This window comes from Astatotilapia calliptera, chromosome 2 (assembly GCF_964374335.1).
Source record: "Astatotilapia calliptera chromosome 2, fAstCal68.1, whole genome shotgun sequence".
Classification (NCBI taxonomy): domain Eukaryota; kingdom Metazoa; phylum Chordata; class Actinopteri; order Cichliformes; family Cichlidae; genus Astatotilapia; species Astatotilapia calliptera.
Window position 1 is genome coordinate 32,115,977 of NC_137423.1, and position 24,314 is coordinate 32,140,290.

At 41.5% G+C, this 24,314-nt stretch overlaps 1 protein-coding gene across 8 annotated transcripts in view; it reads left to right on the top strand.

Moving 5' to 3' along the window:
• ahnak (AHNAK nucleoprotein) overlaps positions 1-21,270 on the top strand; it is a 32,888-nt gene extending 11,618 nt beyond the window's left edge. The window contains exons 5-7 of one of the 8 annotated variants that reach the window (XM_080307700.1): positions 11-237; positions 393-11,070; positions 11,767-21,270. In XM_080307700.1, the coding sequence (XP_080163826.1) occupies positions 11-237; positions 393-11,070; positions 11,767-20,348 (19,487 nt within the window). In that variant the 3' untranslated portion in view covers positions 20,349-21,270. Of the gene's footprint in view, positions 1-10; positions 238-392 lie in introns of all 8 variants that reach the window. The other 7 variants (XM_080307702.1, XM_080307705.1, XM_080307706.1 and 4 more) reach the window with 7 other exon arrangements.
• Positions 21,271-24,314: the final 3,044 nt, after the last annotated feature.

The following is a 24,314-nucleotide window of genomic DNA, read 5'->3' on the forward strand; positions in this document are numbered from 1 at the left end:
TAAATCATAGGTGACCAAATTGTGGGTGCCACTATCTACTTTGAAAATATGAGTTCTGAAGAAACAGCAGAGCTACTAAAGACACTGAACAAACACAAGGTTGGACTGAAACTACAAAACAAAGGAGACAAATCCCCTTACTACTCACCGCTGAGCACACCATGTCGTTCACCAGTCAGCACCCTTACATGGGAAGGAAAGACCCGCTTTGGAGATTCCAGTCCAGATATCATTCTTGTAAGTTCTTTTTAAAAAACAAAAAAGGGGAAAAAGCCCCCCAAACAAACGAAAGAAAAACCAACTACATTATCACTCATATGTCTGCAGGAAAGCTAGTGGACTAAAACAGGGTGTGCTGTAACACTTGCATGTTTGTGTCATTCAATCAACAGAGTGGGGATGATGAAGATTATAAGCGAATATACACAAGAAAGATAAAACCAAGGCTGAAATCTGAAGACCTTGCAGAGGGAGTGGATGTTCGCACGGAGCGGCACAGCAGCACAAGCAGCGATGGCAGCACAATTACTACCATCACTCGTCGTATCACTACTTACACAGTAGATATGCCAAGTGGCATAAGTGAGCAACTTGAACTTTCAAGCCCAGACGTCAAAGGGCTAAGGCACGAATCTGGAGATGGATCTTCTCATATCAGAATCTCACATGGCAGCCCTTCAGGTAAAATGGGAGCAGAAGAAGGTGTTTTTGAGTCAGGCGACATAACTTACACTGGGCCAAATATCACTTCCACTGTGACACGCTGGGGCAATGGTGGGGTTCAAACTACAACGCATATAGGAGAGGAAAAAGAAAGAAGTGATCTTAGATTTAAGGTTCCTAGCTTTGGAGTAACAGGTAGTAAATGCCATGAAGGCACTGAAACTTCAAGAGGGAGTAGTGAGCAAGGAGATGAAAGTGTTCAGGATTCAGAAATGACTGTGACACTAAGAGACAACAAAAACACTGCTGGCAGCCATGTTACAGCTGGGTCAGGGGGTGCTGGGATAATTTCAACTGACGAAAACGGAGGGTCGGGTAGACTGTCTTTACCAGGAAAAGGAATGAAAATTTTGACTGCAACCACAGAGAAAACACAGATGGGAAGTTCAGACAGTACTTTAGATGAGAGGACAAAAGTTAAGATATCTGGAATTACAATCAGTCCCCTGCAGACGAAAGGATCAGGTAGTACTGACATTCCACATATCAGAATAGGAGGGTCGACAGATACTGGTGCAAATTTGAAAGATGGCAGGATAGAAAAATCAACAATAACATTAGATAATGTTACCTCGGGACTTTCTTCAAAAAAATCTGAACTGGACATCAAAGGAGCCGGTGTTCAGATCAAGGGCCCCAGAGCCAACACTGAAGGGTCAGTTTTGAGTGTAAGACATTCAGAGTCTGAAAGTGACATCGGAAGTGCTGAAATCAACTCTAATATTCAAATCAAACTCCCAACAACTGATAGCAAATACAAAATGGATGTTAATGTTCCATCCATATCTGGGCTGAACAAGGTTGAGGGAAAAGGTGATTTAACTGGTGAGAGAAAAACAGCAGGACTGAAATTTGACATTAAAGGTTCAAATACAGACACTGAGAGGAAAGAGGGAACAAACGCTCATGTACAAATTCCTGAAGCTGACATTAAAGCAATAAAACCTTCTATTGACAGTAAGGATGTAAAAATTAAAGGACCCAGTGTTGATATTAAAAGAACACAAGTAAATGTCACAGTGCCTGCTGCAGAATTTGGAGTTCCAAAAGCAGAGCGTCTAGATGTTGATCTAAAACTTTCCAAATCCAAAACTGACACCAAAATACCTAAAGTTGAAAATAAAGCAGGGATAAAAGGGGAGATAAAAACACACGAGATTGATGTCAAAGGTCTAGAGATAAACCTTCCCAGGACTGGTATTGATGTTAAAGCACCTGATTTTGATATTACAGGACCGCAAGTGGACACAGAAGACCTTGATGTGAATCTCAAAGGATCAAAAATAGAACTACCATCATTGTCGGGAACTAAACTGAAAGATTTGGACATGAGTGTGAAAGGTCCCAAAATGAAGGGAAATGTTGATGTACCAAACCTTGAGAGGGATATAAAAACTCCAAAAATGAAGATTGAAGGAAAAGAAATTGACAGTGAAGGCCAAACCAGTGGACTTATTATGTCCAATATTAAAATGCCATCTCTTTGCATAAAAGGTCCAAAGCCTGAAGGTCAGGATGTGAATATTAACCTTTCCAAGACTGAAATTAATGTTAAAGCACCTGAAGTCGATGTATCATCATCACGGGGACCCAAATTGGAGGAGTTCAACAACACTGTAAAAGGGCCAAAACTCAAGGGAGATGTTACTGTATCAGCTCCAAAGATTGAGGGAGACCTACAAGCTCCAAAAGTGGACATTGAAGGAAGATATGTTAATATTGAGGGCCATAAAGGAGGACTTAAAATGCCCAAAGTTGAAATGTCATCCTTTGGTGTGAAAGGTCCAAAGGTTGAAGGTCCAGATGTTGATGTCAGCCTTCCGAAAGGTGATATTGAAATCAAAGCACCCAACATTGATATTAAAGGAGCGGACATTGATGTTGAGGGTCCGAGTGGAAAGATCAAAGGACCACAATTCAAGATGTCAGGTATATCCGGGCCCAAAGTTTCCATGCCTGATGTGGATTTCAATCTGAAAGGCCCCAAAGTTGAAGGTGAGGTGGATATTCCAAAGATTGAAGGAAAAGTGAAAGCACCGGGAGTTGACATTGAGGGACCGAAAGTTGACATCGAAGGTCCAAAAGGTGGATTTGAAATGCCCAAAATTAAAATGCCAACATTTGGCTTTAAAGGTCCAAAGGTGGAGGGTCCAGATGTTGACATAAACCTTCCCAAAGCTGATGTCAATATCAAAGCACCTGAAGTTGATATTAGAGGACCAGAAATAGAAGGCCCTGATGCCAAACTCAAAGGACCCAAATTCAAACTGCCATCACTGTCAGGACCCAGCCTACCAGATTTTGACATTAATTTGAAAGGCCCAAAACTCAAGGGAGATGTTGATGTGTCCGCTCCAAAGATTGAGAGAGACATAAAGGCACCCAAGGTGGACATTGAGGGACCAGATGTTGACATTGAGGGCCACAAAGGAGGACTTAAAATGCCCAAATTCAAAATGCCAGGCTTTGGTATGAAGGGTCCAAAAGTTGAAGGTCCAGATGTTGATGTCAGCCTTCCTAAAGGGGATATTGACATCAATGCACCCGACGTTGACATTAAAGGAGGAGACATTGATGTCGAGGGTCCGAGTGGAAAGATCAAAGGACCAAAATTCAAGATGTCAGGTATGTCCGGGCCTAAAATTTCCATGCCTGATGTGGATTTCAATCTGAAAGGCCCCAAAGTTGAAGGTGAGGTGGATGTTCCAAAGATTGAAGGAAAAGTGAAAGCACCGGGAGTTGACATTGAGGGACCAAAAGTTGACATCGAGGGTCCAAAAGGTGGATTTGAAATGCCCAAAATTAAAATGCCAACATTTGGCTTTAAAGGTCCAAAAGTAGAGGGTCCAGATGTTGACATAAACCTTCCCAAAGCTGATTTCAATGTGAAAGGACCTGAAGTTGATATTAAAGGACCAGAAATCGAAGGCCCTGATGCCAAACTAAAAGGACCCAAATTCAAACTGCCATCACTGTCAGGACCCAGCCTACCAGATTTTGACATTAATTTGAAAGGGCCCAAACTCAAGGGAGATGTTGATGTGTCCGCTCCAAAGATTGAGGGGGACATAAAGGCACCCAAGGTGGACATTGAGGGACCAGATGTTGACATTGAGGGCCACAAAGGAGGACTTAAAATGCCCAAATTCAAAATGCCAGGCTTTGGTATGAAGGGTCCAAAAGTTGAAGGTCCAGATGTTGATGTCAGCCTTCCTAAAGGGGATATTGACATCAAAGCACCCGGCGTTGACATTAAAGGAGCTGACATTGATGTCGAGGGTCCGAGTGGAAAGATCAAAGGACCAAAATTCAAGATGCCAGGAATATCTGGGCCTAAAATTTCAATGCCTGATGTGGATTTCAATCTGAAAGGCCCCAAAGTTGAAGGTGAGGTGGATGTTCCAAAGATTGAAGGAAAAGTGAAAGCACCAGGAGTCGACATTGAGGGACCAAAAGTTGACATCGAAGGTCCAAAAGGTGGATTTGAAATGCCCAAAATAAAAATGCCAACATTTGGCCTTAAAGGTCCAAAGGTGGAGGGTCCAGATGTTGACATAAACCTTCCCAAAGCTGATTTCAATGTCAAAGGACCTGAAATTGATATTAGTGGACCAGAAATAGAAGGCCCTGATGGAAAACTAAAAGGACCCAAATTCAAACTGCCATCACTGTCAGGACCCAGCCTACCAGATTTTGACATTAATTTGAAAGGGCCCAAACTCAAGGGAGATGTTGATGTGTCAGTTCCAAAGATTGAGGGAGACATAAAGGCACCCAAGGTGGACATTGAGGGACCAGATGTTGACATTGAGGGCCACAAAGGAGGACTTAAAATGCCCAAATTCAAAATGCCAGGCTTTGGTATGAAGGGTCCAAAAGTTGAAGGTCCAGATGTTGATGTCAGCCTTCCTAAAGGGGATATTGACATCAAAGCCCCTGAAGTTGACATTAAAGGAGTGGACATTGATGTCGAGGGTCCGAGTGGAAAGATCAAAGGACCAAAATTCAAGATGCCAGGGATATCTGGGCCTAAAATTTCAATGCCTGATGTGGATTTCAATCTGAAAGGCCCCAAAGTTGAAGGTGAGGTGGATGTTCCAAAGATTGAAGGAAAAGTGAAAGCACCAGGAGTCGACATTGAGGGACCAAAAGTTGATATTGAAGGTCCAAAAGGTGGATTTGAAATGCCCAAAATTAAAATGCCAACATTTGGCTTTAAAGGTCCAAAGGTGGAGGGTCCAGATGTTGACATAAACCTTCCCAAAGCTGATGTCAATGTGAAAGGACCTGAAGTTGATATTAGTGGACCAGAAATCGAAGGCCCTGATGCCAAACTCAAAGGACCCAAATTCAAACTGCCATCACTGTCAGGACCCAGCCTACCAGATTTTGACATTAATTTGAAAGGGCCCAAACTCAAGGGAGATGTTGATGTGTCCGTTCCAAAGATTGAGGGAGACATAAAGGCACCCAAGGTGGACATTGAGGGACCAGATGTTGACATTGAGGGCCACAAAGGAGGACTTAAAATGCCCAAATTCAAAATGCCAGGCTTTGGTATGAAGGGTCCAAAAGTTGAAGGTCCAGATGTTGATGTCAGCCTTCCTAAAGGGGATATTGACATCAAAGCACCCGGCGTTGACATTAAAGGAGCTGACATTGATGTCGAGGGTCCGAGTGGAAAGATCAAAGGACCAAAATTCAAGATGCCAGGAATATCTGGGCCTAAAATTTCAATGCCTGATGTGGATTTCAATCTGAAAGGCCCCAAAGTTGAAGGTGAGGTGGATGTTCCAAAGATTGAAGGAAAAGTGAAAGCACCAGGAGTCGACATTGAGGGACCAAAAGTTGACATCGAAGGTCCAAAAGGTGGATTTGAAATGCCCAAAATAAAAATGCCAACATTTGGCCTTAAAGGTCCAAAGGTGGAGGGTCCAGATGTTGACATAAACCTTCCCAAAGCTGATGTCAATGTCAAAGGACCTGAAATTGATATTAGTGGACCAGAAATAGAAGGCCCTGATGGAAAACTAAAAGGACCCAAATTCAAACTGCCATCACTGTCAGGACCCAGCCTACCAGATTTTGACATTAATTTGAAAGGGCCCAAACTCAAGGGAGATGTTGATGTGTCCGTTCCAAAGATTGAGGGAGACATAAAGGCACCCAAGGTGGACATTGAGGGACCAGATGTTGACATTGAGGGCCACAAAGGAGGACTTAAAATGCCCAAATTCAAAATGCCAGGCTTTGGTATGAAGGGTCCAAAAGTTGAAGGTCCAGATGTTGATGTCAGCCTTCCTAAAGGGGATATTGACATCAAAGCACCCGAAGTTGACATTAAAGGAGCAGACATTGATGTCGAGGGTCCGAGTGGAAAGATCAAAGGATCAAAATTCAAGATGCCAAGTTTATCCGGGCCCAAAATTTCAATGCCTGATGTAGATTTCAATCTGAAAGGCCCCAAAGTTGAAGGTGAGGTGGATATTCCAAAGATTGAAGGAAAAGTGAAAGCACCGGGAGTTGACATTGAGGGACCGAAAGTTGACATCGAAGGTCCAAAAGGTGGATTTGAAATGCCCAAAATTAAAATGCCAACATTTGGCTTTAAAGGTCCAAAGGTGGAGGGTCCAGATGTTGACATAAACCTTCCCAAAGCTGATGTCAATATCAAAGCACCTGAAATTGATATTAGTGGACCAGAAATCAAAGGCCCTGATGCCAAACTCAAAGGACCCAAGTTCAAACTGCCATCACTGTCAGGACCCAGCCTACCAGACTTTGACATTAATTTGAAAGGGCCCAAACTCAAGGGAGATGTTGATGTGTCCGTTCCAAAGATTGAGGGAGACATAAAGGCACCCAAGGTGGACGTTGAGGGCCCAGATGTTGACATTGAGGGCCACAAAGGAGGACTTAAAATGCCCAAATTCAAAATGCCAGGCTTTGGTATGAAGGGTCCAAAAGTTGAAGGTCCAGATGTTGATGTCAGCCTTCCTAAAGGGGATATTGACATCAAAGCCCCCGACGTTGACATTAAAGGAGCTGACATTGATGTCGAGGGTCCGAGTGGAAAGATCAAAGGACCAAAATTCAAGATGCCAAGTTTATCCGGGCCCAAAATTTCAATGCCTGATGTGGATTTCAATCTGAAAGGCCCCAAAGTTGAAGGTGAGGTGGATATTCCAAAGATTGAAGGAAAAGTGAAAGCACCGGGAGTTGACATTGAGGGACCAAAAGTTGACATCGAAGGCCCAAAAGGTGGATTTGAAATGCCAAAAATTAAAATGCCAACATTTGGCTTTAAAGGTCCAAAGGTGGAGGGTCCAGATGTTGACATACACCTTCCCAAAGCTGATGTCAATATCAAAGCACCTGAAATTGATATTAGTGGACCAGAAATAGAAGGCCCTGATGCAAAACTCAAAGGACCCAAGTTCAAACTGCCATCACTGTCAGGACCCAGCCTACCAGACTTTGACATTAATTTGAAAGGGCCCAAACTCAAGGGAGATGTTGATGTGTCCGTTCCAAAGATTGAGGGAGACATAAAGGCACCCAAGGTGGACATTGAGGGACCAGATGTTGACATTGAGGGCCACAAAGGAGGACTTAAAATGCCCAAATTCAAAATGCCAGGCTTTGGTATGAAGGGTCCAAAAGTTGAAGGTCCAGATGTTGATGTCAGCCTTCCTAAAGGTGATATTGACATCAAAGCCCCCGAAGTTGACATTAAAGGAGCTGACATTGATGTGGAGGGTCCGAGTGGAAAGATTAAAGGACCAAAATTCAAGATGCCAAGTTTATCTGGGCCTAAAATTTCAATGCCTGATGTGGATTTCAATCTGAAAGGCCCCAAAGTTGAAGGTGAGGTGGATATTCCAAAGATTGAAGGAAAAGTAAAAGCACCGGGAGTTGACATTGAGGGACCAAAAGTTGACATCGAAGGTCCAAAAGGTGGATTTGAAATGCCCAAAATTAAAATGCCAACATTTGGTTTTAAAGGTCCAAAGGTGGAGGGTCCAGATGTTGACATAAACCTTCCCAAAGCTGATGTCAATGTCAAAGGACCTGAAGTTGATATTAGTGGACTAGAAATAGAAGGCCCTGATGCCAAACTCAAAGGACCCAAATTCAAACTGCCATCACTGTCAGGACCCAGCCTACCAGATTTTGACATTAATTTGAAAGGGCCCAAACTCAAGGGAGATGTTGATGTGTCCGCTCCAAAGATTGAGGGAGACATAAAGGCACCCAAGGTGGACGTTGAGGGACCAGATGTTGACATTGAGGGCCACAAAGGAGGACTTAAAATGCCCAAATTCAAAATGCCATCCTTTGGTATGAAGGGTCCAAAAGTTGAAGGTCCAGATGTTGATGTCAGCCTTCCTAAAGGGGATATTGACATCAAAGCACCCGACGTTGACATTAAAGGAGCAGACATTGATGTCGAGGGTCCGAGTGGAAAGATCAAAGGACCAAAATTCAAGATGCCAAGTTTATCCGGGCCCAAAATTTCAATGCCTGATGTAGATTTCAATCTGAAAGGCCCCAAAGTTGAAGGTGAGGTGGATATTCCAAAGATTGAAGGAAAAATGAAAGCACCGGGAGTCGACATTGAGGGACCAAAGGTTGACATTGAAGGTCCAAAAGGTGGATTTGAAATGCCCAAAATTAAAATGCCAACCTTTGGCTTTAAAGGTCCAAAGGTGGAGGGTCCAGATGTTGACATAAACCTTCCCAAAGCTGATTTCAATGTCAAAGGACCTGGAGTTGATATTAGTGGACCAGAAATCGAAGGCGCTGATGCCAAACTAAAAGGACCCAAGTTCAAACTGCCATCACTGTCAGGACCCAGCCTACCAGACTTTGACATTAATTTGAAAGGGCCCAAACTCAAGGGAGATGTTGATGTGTCAGTTCCAAAGATTGAGGGAGATATAAAGGCACCCAAGGTGGACATTGAGGGACCAGATGTTGACATTGAGGGCCATAAAGGAGGACTTAAAATGCCCAAATTCAAAATGCCATCCTTTGGTATGAAGGGTCCAAAAGTTGAAGGTCCAGATGTTGATGTCAGCCTTCCTAAAGGGGATATTGACATCAAAGCACCCGAAGTTGACATTAAAGGAGCAGATATTGATGTCGAGGGTCCGAGTGGAAAAATCAAAGGACCAAAATTCAAGATGCCAAGTTTATCCGGGCCGAAAATTTCAATGCCTGATGTGGATTTCAATCTGAAAGGCCCCAAAGTTGAAGGTGAGGTGGATATTCCAAAGATTGAAGGAAAAGTGAAAGCACCGGGAGTTGACATTGAGGGACCAAAAGTTGACATCGAAGGTCCAAAAGGTGGATTTGAAATGCCCAAAATTAAAATGCCAACATTTGGTTTTAAAGGTCCAAAGGTGGAGGGTCCAGATGTTGACATAAACCTTCCCAAAGCTGATTTCAATGTCAAAGGACCTGAAGTTGATATTAGTGGACCAGAAGTCGAAGGCCCTGATGCCAAACTCAAAGGACCCAAGTTCAAACTGCCATCACTGTCAGGACCCAGCCTACCAGACTTTGACATTAATTTGAAAGGCCCAAAACTCAAGGGAGATGTTGATGTGTCCGTTCCAAAGATTGAGGGAGATATAAAGGCACCCAAGGTGGACATCGAGGGACCAGATTTTGACATTGAGGGCCACAAAGGAGGACTTAAAATGCCCAAATTCAAAATGCCAGGCTTTGGTATGAAGGGTCCAAAAGTTGAAGGTCCAGATGTTGATGTCAGCCTTCCTAAAGGGAATATTGACATCAAAGCCCCCGAAGTTGACATTAAAGGAGCTGACATTGAAGTCGAGGGTCCGAGTGGAAAGATCAAAGGACCAAAATTCAAGATGCCAAGTTTATCCGGGCCCAAAATTTCAATGCCTGATGTGGATTTCAATCTGAAAGGCCCCAAAGTTGAAGGTGAGGTGGATGTTCCAAAGATTGAAGGAAAAGTGAAAGCACCAGGAGTTGACATTGAGGGACCAAAAGTTGACATCGAAGGTCCAAAAGGTGGATTTGAAATGCCCAAAATTAAAATGCCAACATTTGGTTTTAAAGGTCCAAAGGTGGAGGGTCCAGATGTTGACATAAACCTTCCCAAAGCTGATTTCAATGTGAAAGGACCTGAAGTTGATATTAGTGGACCAGAAATCGAAGGCCCTGATGCCAAACTCAAAGGACCCAAATTTAAACTGCCATCACTGTCAGGACCCAGCCTACCAGACTTTGACATTAATTTGAAAGGGCCCAAACTCAAGGGAGATGTTGATGTGTCCGCTCCAAAGATTGAGGGAGATATAAAGGCACCCAAGGTGGACATCGAGGGACCAGATTTTGACATTGAGGGCCACAAAGGAGGACTTAAAATGCCCAAATTCAAAATGCCAGGCTTTGGTATGAAGGGTCCAAAAGTTGAAGGTCCAGATGTTGATGTCAGCCTTCCTAAAGGGAATATTGACATCAAAGCCCCCGAAGTTGACATTAAAGGAGCTGACATTGAAGTCGAGGGTCCGAGTGGAAAGATCAAAGGACCAAAATTCAAGATGCCAAGTTTATCCGGGCCCAAAATTTCAATGCCTGATGTCGATTTCAATCTGAAAGGCCCCAAAGTTGAAGGTGATTTAGATGTTCCAAAGATTGAAGGAAAAGTGAAAGCACCAGGAGTTGACATTGAGGGACCAAAAGTTGACATCGAAGGTCCAAAAGGTGGATTTGAAATGCCCAAAATTAAAATGCCAACATTTGGTTTTAAAGGTCCAAAGGTGGAGGGTCCAGATGTTGACATAAACCTTCCCAAAGCTGATTTCAATGTGAAAGGACCTGAAGTTGATATTAGTGGACCAGAAATCGAAGGCCCTGATGCCAAACTCAAAGGACCCAAATTTAAACTGCCATCACTGTCAGGACCCAGCCTACCAGACTTTGACATTAATTTGAAAGGGCCCAAACTCAAGGGAGATGTTGATGTGTCCGTTCCAAAGATTGAGGGTGATTTAAAGGCACCCAAGGTGGACATCGAGGGACCAGATGTTGACATTGAGGGCCACAAAGGAGGACTTAAAATGCCCAAATTCAAAATGCCAGGCTTTGGCATGAAGGGTCCAAAAGTTGAAGGTCCAGATGTTGATGTCAGCCTTCCTAAAGGGAATATTGACATCAAAGCACCCGAAGTTGACATTAAAGGAGCAGACATTGATGTCGAGGGTCCGAGTGGAAAGATCAAAGGACCAAAATTCAAGATGCCAAGTTTATCCGGGCCCAAAATTTCAATGCCTGATGTGGATTTCAATCTGAAAGGCCCCAAAGTTGAAGGTGAGGTGGATATTCCAAAGATTGAAGGAAAAGTGAAATCACCAGGAGTTGACATTGAGGGACCGAAAGTTGACATCGAAGGTCCAAAAGGTGGATTTGAAATGCCCAAAATTAAAATGCCAACATTTGGCTTTAAAGGTCCAAAGGTGGAGGGTCCAGATGTTGACATAAACCTTCCCAAAGCTGATTTCAATGTCAAAGGACCTGAAATTGATATTAGTGGACCAGAAGTCGAAGGCCCTGATGCCAAACTCAAAGGACCCAAGTTCAAACTGCCATCACTGTCAGGACCCAGCCTACCAGACTTTGACATTAATTTGAAAGGCCCAAAACTCAAGGGAGATGTTGATGTGTCCGTTCCAAAGATTGAGGGAGATATAAAGGCACCCAAGGTGGACATCGAGGGACCAGATTTTGACATTGAGGGCCACAAAGGAGGACTTAAAATGCCCAAATTCAAAATGCCAGGCTTTGGTATGAAGGGTCCAAAAGTTGAAGGTCCAGATGTTGATGTCAGCCTTCCTAAAGGGAATATTGACATCAAAGCCCCCGAAGTTGACATTAAAGGAGCTGACATTGAAGTCGAGGGTCCGAGTGGAAAGATCAAAGGACCAAAATTCAAGATGCCAGGGATATCTGGGCCCAAAATTTCAATGCCTGATGTGGATTTCAATCTGAAAGGCCCCAAAGTTGAAGGTGATTTAGATGTTCCAAAGATTGAAGGAAAAGTGAAAGCACCAGGAGTTGACATTGAGGGACCAAAAGTTGACATCGAAGGTCCAAAAGGTGGATTTGAAATGCCCAAAATTAAAATGCCAACATTTGGCTTTAAAGGTCCAAAGGTGGAGGGTCCAGATGTTGACATAAACCTTCCCAAAGCTGATTTCAATGTGAAAGGACCTGAAGTTGATATTAGTGGACCAGAAATCGAAGGCCCTGATGCCAAACTCAAAGGACCCAAATTCAAACTGCCATCACTGTCAGGACCCAGCCTACCAGACTTTGACATTAATTTTAAAGGGCCCAAACTCAAGGGAGATGTTGATGTGTCCGTTCCAAAGATTGAGGGAGATATAAAGGCACCCAAGGTGGACATCGAGGGACCAGATGTTGACATTGAGGGCCACAAAGGAGGACTTAAAATGCCCAAATTCAAAATGCCAGGCTTTGGCATGAAGGGTCCAAAAGTTGAAGGTCCAGATGTTGATGTCAGCCTTCCTAAAGGGAATATTGACATCAAAGCACCCGAAGTTGACATTAAAGGAGCAGACATTGATGTGGAGGGTCCGAGTGGAAAGATCAAAGGACCAAAATTCAAGATGCCAAGTTTATCCGGGCCCAAAATTTCAATGCCTGATGTGGATTTCAATCTGAAAGGCCCCAAAGTTGAAGGTGAGGTGGATATTCCAAAGATTGAAGGAAAAGTGAAAGCACCAGGAGTTGACATTGAGGGACCGAAAGTTGACATCGAAGGTCCAAAAGGTGGATTTGAAATGCCCAAAATTAAAATGCCAACATTTGGCTTTAAAGGTCCAAAGGTGGAGGGTCCAGATGTTGACATAAACCTTCCCAAAGCTGATTTCAATGTGAAAGGACCTGAAGTTGATATTAGTGGACCAGAAATCGAAGGCCCTGATGCCAAACTCAAAGGACCCAAATTTAAACTGCCATCACTGTCAGGACCCAGCCTACCAGACTTTGACATTAATTTGAAAGGCCCAAAACTCAAGGGAGATGTTGATGTGTCAGTTCCAAAGATTGAGGGAGATATAAAGGCACCCAAGGTGGACATTGAGGGACCAGATGTTGACATTGAGGGCCACAAAGGAGGGCTTAAAATGCCCAAATTCAAAATGCCAGGCTTTGGTATGAAAGGTCCAAAGGTTGAAGGTCCAGATGTTGATGTCAGCCTTCCTAAAGGGGATATTGACATCAAAGCCCCCGAAGTTGACATTAAAGGAGTGGACATTGATGTCGAGGGTCCGAGTGGAAAGATTAAAGGACCAAAATTCAAGATGCCAGGGATATCTGGGCCTAAAATTTCAATGCCTGATGTGGATTTCAATCTGAAAGGCCCCAAAGTTGAAGGTGAGGTGGATGTTCCAAAGATTGAAGGAAAAGTGAAAGCACCGGGAGTCGACATTGAGGGACCAAAGGTTGACATCGAAGGTCCAAAAGGTGGATTTGAAATGCCCAAAATAAAAATGCCAACATTTGGCTTTAAAGGTCCAAAGGTGGAGGGTCCAGATGTTGACATAAACCTTCCCAAAGCTGATTTCAATGTCAAAGCACCTGAAGTTGATATTAGTGGACCAGACGTTGAAGGCCCTGATGCCAAACTCAAAGGACCCAAGTTCAAACTGCCATCACTGTCAGGACCCAGCCTACCCGACTTTGACATTAATTTGAAAGGGCCCAAACTCAAGGGAGATGTTGATGTGTCAGCTCCAAAGATTGAAGGCGATATTAAAATCCCTGAAGTAGATGTCCACGGTCCCAAGATGGACATTGGCTCTCCACAGGGAAAATTTTCAGGGCCCAAGGTAAAGTTTCCAACAATAAGTGGACCCAAAATGTCCCTGCCAGATGTTGACATCAATTTAAAGGGACCAAAGTTGAAAGGAGATATGAAGGGGGATTTTCAACTATCAAAACCTGAAATTGAGGGACCAGATGCTTCAATTGATATTCCAGAAACTGGTTCAAAGAAAATGAAATTCAAACTGCCAAGGTTTGGTTTCAAGGGTCCAAAGCTAAATGCACCAGACAGTGAGTTGAAATTGCCACAAGGCGACATCAACCTCAAAGGAAAAACTGGCAGCCTTGAGGGTGTTGACCTTGATTTGGAACTGTCTACACCAAAAGCCAAAGGATCTAAATTCAAAATGCCAAAATTTGGATTTAAAAGTCCAAAAGTTGAAGGTCCAGATGCTGATATAAATGTTTCAACACCTAAGACTGAAATAGAGACACCGGAAGTGAAAATAGAAGCACCTGATATTGACGTTGAGGGTCCAAGTGGGAAGATCAAAGGATCAAAATTCAAGATGCCAAATATCTCAGGACCAAAGATTTCCATGCCAGACGTAGATTTCAAACTAAAAGGTCCTAAATTTGAAGGTGATGTTGATATACCAAAGGCTGAAGGAAAAATAAAGGTACCTAAGGTGGATATAAAAGGCTCAGAGATTGACTTGGAAGGCCCAAAAGGTGGACTGGATATGCCAAAAATTAAAATGCCAACATTTGGTTTCAAAGGTCCAAAGGTTGAGGGTCCAGATGTTGACATAAACCTTCCCAAAGCTGATGTCAATGTCAAAGCACCTGAAATTGATATTAGTCTACCAGAAGTTGAAGGCCCTGATGGAAAACTCAAAGGACCCAAGTTCAAACTGCCATCACTGTCAGGACCCAGCCTACCCGACTTTGACATTAATTTGAAAGGGCCCAAACTCAAGGGAGATGTTGATGTGTCCGTTCCAAAGATTGAGGGAGACATAAAGGCACCCAAGGTGGACATCGAAGGACCAGATATTGACATTGAGGGCCACAAGGGAGGACTTAAAATGCCCAAATTCAAAATGCCAGGCTTTGGTATGAAGGGCCCAAAAGTTGAAGGTCCAGATGTTGATGTCAGCCTTCCTAAAGGGGATATTGACATTAAAGCCCCGGAAGTTGACATTAAAGGAGCAGACATTGATGTGGAGGGTCCGAGTGGAAAGATCAAAGGACCAAAATTCAAGATGCCAGGTATATCTGGGCCAAAAATCTCCATGCCGGATGTGGATTTTAACTTGAAAAGTCCTAAACTTGAAGGTGACATCAAAATTCCAAAAATGCAAGGAGAAATAAAGGTACCGGAAGTAGATATCGAAGGTCCAGAGTTTGATGCTAAGGGCCCCAAAGGTGGATTTGAAATGCCCAAAATTAAAATGCCAACATTTGGTTTCAAGGGTCCAAAGGTGGAGGGTCCAGATGTTGACATAAATCTTCCCAAAGCTGATGCCAATGTGAAAGGACCTGAAGTTGATATTAGTGGACCAGAAGTTGAAGGGCCTGATGCAAAACTCAAAGGTCACAAATTCAAACTGCCATCATTATCAGGACCCAGCCTACCAGACTTTGACATTAACTTGAAAGGGCCCAAAATTAAGGGAGATGTTGATGTGTCCGTTCCAAAGATTGAGGGAGACATAAAGGCACCCAAGGTGGACATCGAGGGACCAGATGTTGACATTGAGGGCCATAAAGGAGGACTTAAAATGCCCAAATTCAAAATGCCAGGCTTTGGTATGAAGGGTCCAAAAGTTGAAGGTCCAGATGTTGATGTCAGCCTTCCTAAAGGGGATATTGACATCAAAGCCCCCGACGTTGACATTAAAGGAGCAGACATTGATGTGGAGGGTCCGAGTGGAAAGATCAAAGGACCAAAATTCAAGATGCCAGGTATATCTGGGCCCAAAATCTCAATGCCTGATGTGGATTTCAATCTGAAAGGCCCCAAAGTTGAAGGTGATTTAGATGTTCCAAAGATTGAAGGAAAGTTCAAAACACCTGAACTTGACATCAAAGGTCCCCAGGTTGATATTGAAGGTCCAAAAGGTGGATTTGAAATGCCACATATTAAGATGCCATCTTTTGGCTTTAAAGGTCCAAAGGTGGAGGGTCCAGATGTTGACATAAACCTTCCCAAAGCTGATGTCAATATCAAAGCACCTGAAGTTGATATTAGTGGACTAGAAGTTGAAGGGCCTGATGGAAAACTGAAAGGGCCCAAGTTCAAACTGCCATCACTGTCAGGACCCAGCCTACCAGATTTTGACATTAATTTGAAAGGGCCCAAACTCAAAGGAGACGTTGATGTGTCTGCTCCAAAGATTGAGGGAGACATAAAAGCACCCAAGGTGGACATTGAAGGACCAAATATTGACATTGAGGGCCACAAAGGAGGACTTAAAATGCCCAAATTCAAAATGCCAGGCTTTGGTATGAAGGGTCCAAAAGTTGAAGGTCCAGATGTTGATGTCAGCCTTCCTAAAGGGGATATTGACATCAAAGCACCCGACGTTGACATTAAAGGAGCTGACATTGATGTGGAGGGTCCGAGTGGAAAGATCAAAGGACCAAAATTCAAGATGCCAAGTTTATCCGGGCCCAAAATTTCAATGCCTGATGTGGATTTCAATCTGAAAGGCCCCAAAGTTGAAGGTGATTTAGATGTTCCAAAGATTGAAGGAAAAGTGAAAGCACCGGGAGTTGACATTGAGGGACCAAAAGTTGACATCGAAGGTCCAAAAGGTGGATTTGAAATGCCCAAAATTAAAATGCCAACATTTGGCTTTAAAGGTCCAAAGGTGGAGGGTCCAGATGTTGACATAAACCTTCCCAAAGCTGATTTCAATGTCAAAGCACCTGAAGTTGATATTAGTGGACCAGAAATCGAAGGCCCTGATGCCAAACTCAAAGGACCCAAGTTCAAACTGCCATCACTGTCAGGACCCAGCCTACCAGACTTTGACATTAATTTGAAAGGCCCAAAACTCAAGGGAGATGTTGATGTGTCCGTTCCAAAGATTGAGGGAGACATAAAGGCACCCAAGGTGGACATTGAGGGACCAGATGTTGACATTGAGGGCCACAAGGGAGGACTTAAAATGCCCAAATTCAAAATGCCAGGCTTTGGTATGAAGGGCCCAAAAGTTGAAGGTCCAGATGTTGATGTCAGCCTTCCTAAAGGGGATATTGACATCAAAGCCCCGGAAGTTGACATTAAAGGAGTCGATATTGATGTGGAGGGTCCGAGTGGAAAAATCAAAGGACCAAAATTCAAGATGCCAAGTTTATCCGGGCCCAAAATCTCTATGCCGGATATGGATTTCAATCTGAAAGGCCCCAAAGTTGAAGGTGAGGTGGATATTCCAAAGATTGAAGGAAAAGTGAAAGCACCAGGAGTCGACTTTGAGGGACCGAAAGTTGAAATTGAAGGTCCAAAAGGTGGATTTGAAATGCCAAAAATTAAAATGCCAACATTTGGCTTTAAAGGTCCAAAGGTGGAGGGTCCAGATGTTGACGTAAACCTTCCCAAAGCTGATTTCAATGTGAAAGGACCTGAAGTTGATATTAGTGGACCAGAAATCGAAGGCCCTGATGCCAAACTAAAAGGACCCAAATTCAAACTGCCATCACTGTCAGGACCCAGCCTACCCGACTTTGACATTAATTTGAAAGGGCCCAAACTCAAGGGAGATGTTGATGTGTCCGTTCCAAAGATTGAGGGAGACATAAAGGCACCCAAGGTGGACATTGAGGGACCAGATGTTGACATTGAGGGCCACAAAGGAGGACTTAAAATGCCCAAATTCAAAATGCCATCCTTTGGTATAAAGGGTCCAAAAGTTGAAGGTCCAGATGTTGATGTCAGCCTTCCTAAGCGGGATATTGACATCAAAGCCCCGGAAGTTGACATTAAAGGAGCAGACATTGATGTCGAGGGTCCGAGTGGAAAGATCAAAGGACCAAAATTCAAGATGCCAAGTATATCTGGGCCCAAAATTTCAATGCCAGATATGGATTTCAATCTGAAAGGCCCCAAAGTTGAAGGTGAGGTGGATATTCCAAAGATTGAAGGAAAAGTGAAAGGACCGGGAGTCGACTTTGAGGGACCGAAAGTTGACATTGAAGGTCCAAAAGGTGGATTTGAAATGCCCCACATTAAAATGCCAACATTTGGCTTTAAAGGTCCAAAGGTGGAGGGTCCAGATGTTGACATAAACCTTCCCAAAGCTGATTTCAATGTGAAAGGACCTGAAGTTGATATTAGTGGACCAGAAGTCGAAGGGCCTGATGGAAAACTGAAAGGGCCCAAATTCAAACTTCCATCACTGTCAGGACCCAACCTACCAGACTTTGACATTAATTTGAAAGGCCCAAAACTGAAGGGAGATGTTGACGTGTCCGCTCCAAAGATTGAGGGAGACATAAAGGCACCCAAGGTGAACATTGAGGGACCAGATATTGACATTGAGGGCCACAAGGGAGGACTTAAAATGCCCAAATTCAAAATGCCAGGCTTTGGTATGAAGGGCCCAAAAGTTGAAGGTCCAGATGTTGATGTCAGCCTTCCTAAAGGGGATATTGACATCAAAGCCCCGGAAGTTGACATTAAAGGAGCGGACTTCGATATCGAGGGTCCAAGTGGAAAGATCAAAGGACCAAAATTCAAGATGCCAGGTATTTCCGGGCCCAAAATCTCCATGCCTGATGTGGATTTCAATCTGAAAGGCCCCAAAGTTGAAGGTGAGGTGGATGTTCCAAAGATTGAAGGAAAAGTGAAAGCACCGGGAGTTGATATTAGTGGACCAGACCTTGAAGGTCCTGATGTAAAATTGAAAGGGCCAAAGTTCAACCTTCCATCACTTTCAGGACCCAGTCTACCAGACTTCGACATTAATTTGAAAGGCCCCAAAGTTAAGGGAGATGTCTCAGCTCCAAAGATTGAGGGAGACATCAAAGGCCCCAAGATGGATATCCAAGGTCCAGAGATTGACATTCAAGGACCCAAAAGTGCACTTAATATGCCCAGTATTAAAATGCCATCTTTTGGTTTGAAAGGTCCAAAGGTTGAGGGTCCAGATGCTGACATACACCTTCCCAAGGCCGATATCAATGTAAAAACACCGAAAGTTGATATTACAGTGCCTGAAGTTGAATGTTCCTATGCAAAACCAAAAGGACCCAAAATGAAACTTCCATCATTGTCTGGACCTAAGTTGCAGGGCCCCGACATTAACATTAACATTCCCAAACCCAACAATGAATTTAAAACATCCGATATTGGAATTGACCTAAAAGGGCCTAAAGTTAAAGGTGAAGTGGATGCATCGGTGCCCATGTTTGAAAGTGACATAAAAGGTCCAAATGCTAACATCTCTAATGATGATGAAAAGACTGCTGTTACCTTTCCTAAGTTTAAAGGTCCTAAGTTTGCAATGAAAACCCCAGTTCTCGAAGAGTCTAAATCCAATATCAAGATGCCCAGTACAGCACCAAAAAGTCTCAAAACAGAAGTTAGTTTCCCAGACACTGACGCAAGTGTTGATGCCCCTGATATTGACATCAATGTAAAAGGGAAAAAAGGAAAATTTAAACTTCCAAAAGTTAAAGGAAAGGCAAAGAAACCTGATGTTGACATAGAAACACCATCAACAGAAATCAATGCAGACATAACAAACAGTTATGCTAAAGGAACAAAAACAAAGAAGTCTCGGTTTGGAAAGCTTCATTTTCCTGATGTAGAATTAGATATAAAATCACCAAAACTAAAAGGAGATGGATCTTTATCTGCCATTGATGGCTCTGGCAGTCATAGTGCAAATGTTAACTTGGAAGGGTCGAACATGAAAGTAAAATCTTCTAATATTAAAATGCAAAGCGGGACTGATTCAGAAATAAACGCAAGTGCTTCAGGAGGAAGTGCAAGTGGTGGCCTTCAGTACCCAGAGGGTAAAGTCACATTTACCAAAATCACAATGCCAAAGTTTGGCATTGTGTTGCCACAGGTGGAAACCAAAGAAAGTGGAGGAAATATTGAATCAGAACCTGCAGCTAGTGTAGACATCAAGACAGAATCTCCATCTATTAGTTGCCAAGTCAGTTCTCAAAATATTGAGGTTCCCAGTCCAGAGCTGAGACAAGAAGGCAAAGTTAAGGTAAAGATGCCAAAAATTTTTGGCAAATCAAAAGCAAAGGGCAGTAGTGTAAGTGACCTTCACGGATCAGAGGCAGAATTAAGTAGCAGTGGAAAAGCAGGTAAGACCTCTAAAGAGCTAAGTGTACATTCTGGGGAAATGATGGGTGGAAAAATAGAATTAGAGGGTGATCCTGGACTGGGTTTGTCAACTAAAGGCAAATCGGCCTCACTTGATCTTTTTAAGAAATCAAGACATCGATCTTCCTCTTTCAGTGATGAGGGGGGAGTTAGTTCTCCTTCAGCTCAATTAGAGGCTGAAGGTGGTGACATTTCTTTAGATCTCGGAAGCAAGGTCAAGGGAAAGAAAGGCAAGCTTAAGTTTGGTACTTTTGGAGGTTTTGGTTCAAAGTCAAAGGGCTCATATGAAGTGACACTGGGAGATGACAGTGAAGCAGGAATGGAGGGGAGTGCAGGTGTTTCGCTACCTGCTAAAAAATCAAGACTGTCTTCATCCTCTAGCAGTGATAGTGGTTCAAGAGGTGGTTTCAGGTTCCCCAAAGTTGAGCTATCAGTTTCACCCACAAAGTGATAAAGAGACAAATTAAAACCTCAATTGCAACCAAATGTTTTCTCCTAATATTGAAAATTGCTCTTTGTTTCTTTAAAACCTAAGGAGACATGCACAATCATCTCAGTGTGGTTAATTATGAATATCTTTTAGTAATCAAACAGAAGTGCATGAGATTGTTTAAAATCCCTTCAAACTGTAAATAAGATTAATTTGTAATAATAAATATTGTTTTTTGTATATAGTCCAGATTTAATAAATATATGCCATCTCACATCAATAGTTTGTTACAGGGTTTTCTCACTGTGTTCTTTTTCATTCTATTAAATAAATGTTAATGAATGGTTGTGGTATATTTGTGTCCAGGGGTCTATTGCACAGAACCAATATGTTTTTTTTAAAGATTAAAATGTTGTTTATTCACTCAAATACAGTTACCTTTTTAAGTAGGGAGTGATTTTATTTTCAAACTTTAATAATATATAATCAGTAAGTAAAGATGCCTTTTTATAACACATTGTAAAGAGTGATAATGTATATACCAATACTGCAACTGTTTTTACATTTTCAAGTGCTGTCAGTAGTATTCTGTTCATTTTAAACAAAATGTATTTGCTTAAATTTGCCGTTTACCACAAATATTCATTTGGTTCAGTTATTTTAAACAGGATCTCTTTCCTAATCATGTGTTATTGTCACTCATTAATGGTCTGTTTAATGATTTTATTTCATTCTGTCACTCTCTCTCTTTGTATACACACCATATGCTTGCATTAAGTGTCACAAATAGTACCCCCTTGATGTTAATTTGTTTGCATACAAATTCTTTGTTGATAGACAAAGAAATAGTATTGACTAGATGCAAGAGAGATCATTATTTGGGTCTATTTTTTTGTGTGCAATCTGCCAAATAAACTAAATAAAAAAACTTTTTGAATTCAAAGTGTTTTAAAAGAAAATCAGTATATGTTGCTATTTAGGGTAACACAACCATTCACACGTATGGGCAATTTAGAATCGTCAATTAACCTAACCCCACTAACGGCACGTCTTCGGACTATGGGAGGAAGTCGGAGTACCTGGAGTGAACCCACACAAACATGGGGAGAACATGCAAATTCCACACAGAAAGACACACACAGAAAATATATTTCTAATAGTGTTTGTTTAATCATTATAATAAAAAAAATCGTAATAAGGGTGAATAAAACATAATGAAACAGAGAGTAGTTTTTACAGATATGTAATATCTTAACTTGCTTATATACTTCATTGGAAAAGCTAACAACTGAAATTCTTATCTTCGTAGGGCTCTGTATCTTTTTTTTATTCACCCAGCGTTCACAGGTCTGACAGATCACCAGTTTTGTTGGGGTATTAAAGCAGTTCAGCTATTTAAAAAAGGAAATGTCAACTTTTACTCAGTTACATAATTATTATTACAAAATCCTGCTCCTCACATACAAGGTCTTGAATAATCAAGCCCCATCTTATCTGAATGACCTTATAGTACTGTATCACCCCATTAGAGCACTTCGCTCTTGCACTGTTGTTCCTAGAGTATTTAAAAGAAGAATGGGAGGCAGAGCCTTCAGTTTTCAGGCATCACTTCTATGGAACAAGTTTCCAGTTTGGATTTGGGAGACAGACACTATCTCTACTTTTAAGATTAGGCTTAAAACTTTCCTTTTTGCTAAAGCATATAGTTAGGGCTGGATCAGGTGACCCTGAATCCTCTCTTAGTTATGCTGCAATTGGTGTATGTTGCTGGGGGATTCCCATTATGCATTGAGTATTTCTTCTTTACTCACCTATGGCTCTGGCTCCCTTTTATCCTGTCTTCCTTCTCTCACCCCAGCCAGTGGCAGATGGCCACCTCGCCCTGAGCCTGGTTCTGCCAGAGGTTTCTTCTTGTTAAAAGGGAGTTTTTCCTTCCCACCGTCGCCAAAGTGCTTGCTCATAGGAGGTCATATGATTGTTGGGGTTTTTCTCTGTATGCATTATTGTAGGGTCAACCTTACAATATGAAGCATCTTGAGGCGACTGTTGTTGTGATTTGGCACAGAATAAATATAATCGAATTGAATTAGAGAGTTGACAGTAAAATGATTCTTATGTAATTATTCTTATATATTCTACTGATATACTTAAACTATAAGTTACATTAATTTAAAAAACACAATAATTAAAAAAAACACCTATGTCACTGATAAGTTGCTGAAGTGGAAGCTTAGCTTCATTATTTAGTTAACAGTAGTTTTTTTTTTTTAAATAATGGAGGGTTTTGCACCAAATGCCTCCTGTCACATTTAGTTTATATTGGCTTTTGCCAACTCTGTTAATTTAAATTGCATTGTGTCGACCAGCTGAGGGAGAGAGAGTCAACAGATTAGCACATATATATACTATATATATAATGTACTTCCTCTACCCCCCCCCCCCCCCCCCTTTTTTGTTTTTTGCACATGTCGAGGAGCGTGTCAGGTTACATTTCACTGTGTGTTATACTTGTATAACTATGCATGTGACAAATAAAGAACCTTGAACCTTGAACATATACTGTACAACTCAATATCACTAAAACAAAACAAAAACAAAAAATCTGACTTTTATTTGTTTTATATCCATTATATATAAATTCAAATATTTCCAACTTTTTAAAATTTTTATTTTAATTTAAATTTTAAATACGACCCGCAAAAAAAAAAAAAATACTTTAGTAAAAATGATGAGCTTTTCAAAAATTGATGTAAAAACAAAACACAACAAATTTATACCTGACTCCAGAGTTCTTAATTCAAATTTAGAAGGTCTGTAATGTGTCTTCAATTTTTATTACTAGTTTGGAGTTATTCTCAAAATGAAGCTTACCAAAGTACACACATTTACTCTTCAACAAAACCAAAGGCCTTTTGCATTAATGAAAAAAGTAAATAATTGCAGACCTGTGTCACTGCTTGTGATACTATGGATTGTACAGAAAGCAGAAATATATAATAAAATAAAATAAAATAAAACTGTTTTACTTAAAAGCTCCTTACCTGCCTCAACTGTGTTTCACAAAACACCAAAAACAAACAAATAAGCAAAAAATACTGAGGTTTTACTTTTAGGGGTCTCTTTCCCCATTTTCCTTTAAAAAAGCCCCCCCCCCCCCCCCCCCCAAAAAAAAACAACAACAAAAAACAAAAAACAAAACAAACAACAACAAACAAAAAAACAAAAAGCAAAAAACAAACTAAAAAACCCAATTACACTAACTTATGCAGCACACCTTAACAAATCAAACACAGCTACAACACTGTAACATGTGTTGACGCTGGTAGTAACCTATTATGCTAACATGTATTATCATCTGGAAGTAGCATTTGTTCAAAGAGTTCAAATCACAATGCCATATTTATCATCTAGCAACAAAAAATGGAATTATATACATTTTTATTAATAATGAATAATGAAAAAATATGAATAATGAAGAATTTTTTCCATCTTTATATTTAACACTTTAAAATAGCTCAACACTGTACTGAAACACTGCAAGTGAACTTGTGTGGTAAAACCAAGTATCTATTTCACTACTGATGTACTATACCCCATGTTTCTGGGTTTGTAGCCTCTATAATTACCCACATCCTCACCCAGTAAGACTTACTTACTTTTAACCTTGTGGTTTATATCTTATGGGGACCAGTCTTAAATTCCGGTTAATATTAAATCATTAACCTTTATGATATTGAGTATGGCCATATAAAACTAAAATGTGACTACACCCCCCAGTGGTTGAGTTAAAATACAACATCACTGATACTGATTATTCTTCAAAACACTTTTAACTTGCGTTTTTGTAATGATATCACGAGGACTTACGTTATTGCAAGATGTTTTAAACCTTTTTTTTTTCATATCTGACTATTTTATTTAATGAGATTAGAAATACAATATTTATAAATATATACTATAAATACTTAAAATTTACTGGTAATTCAT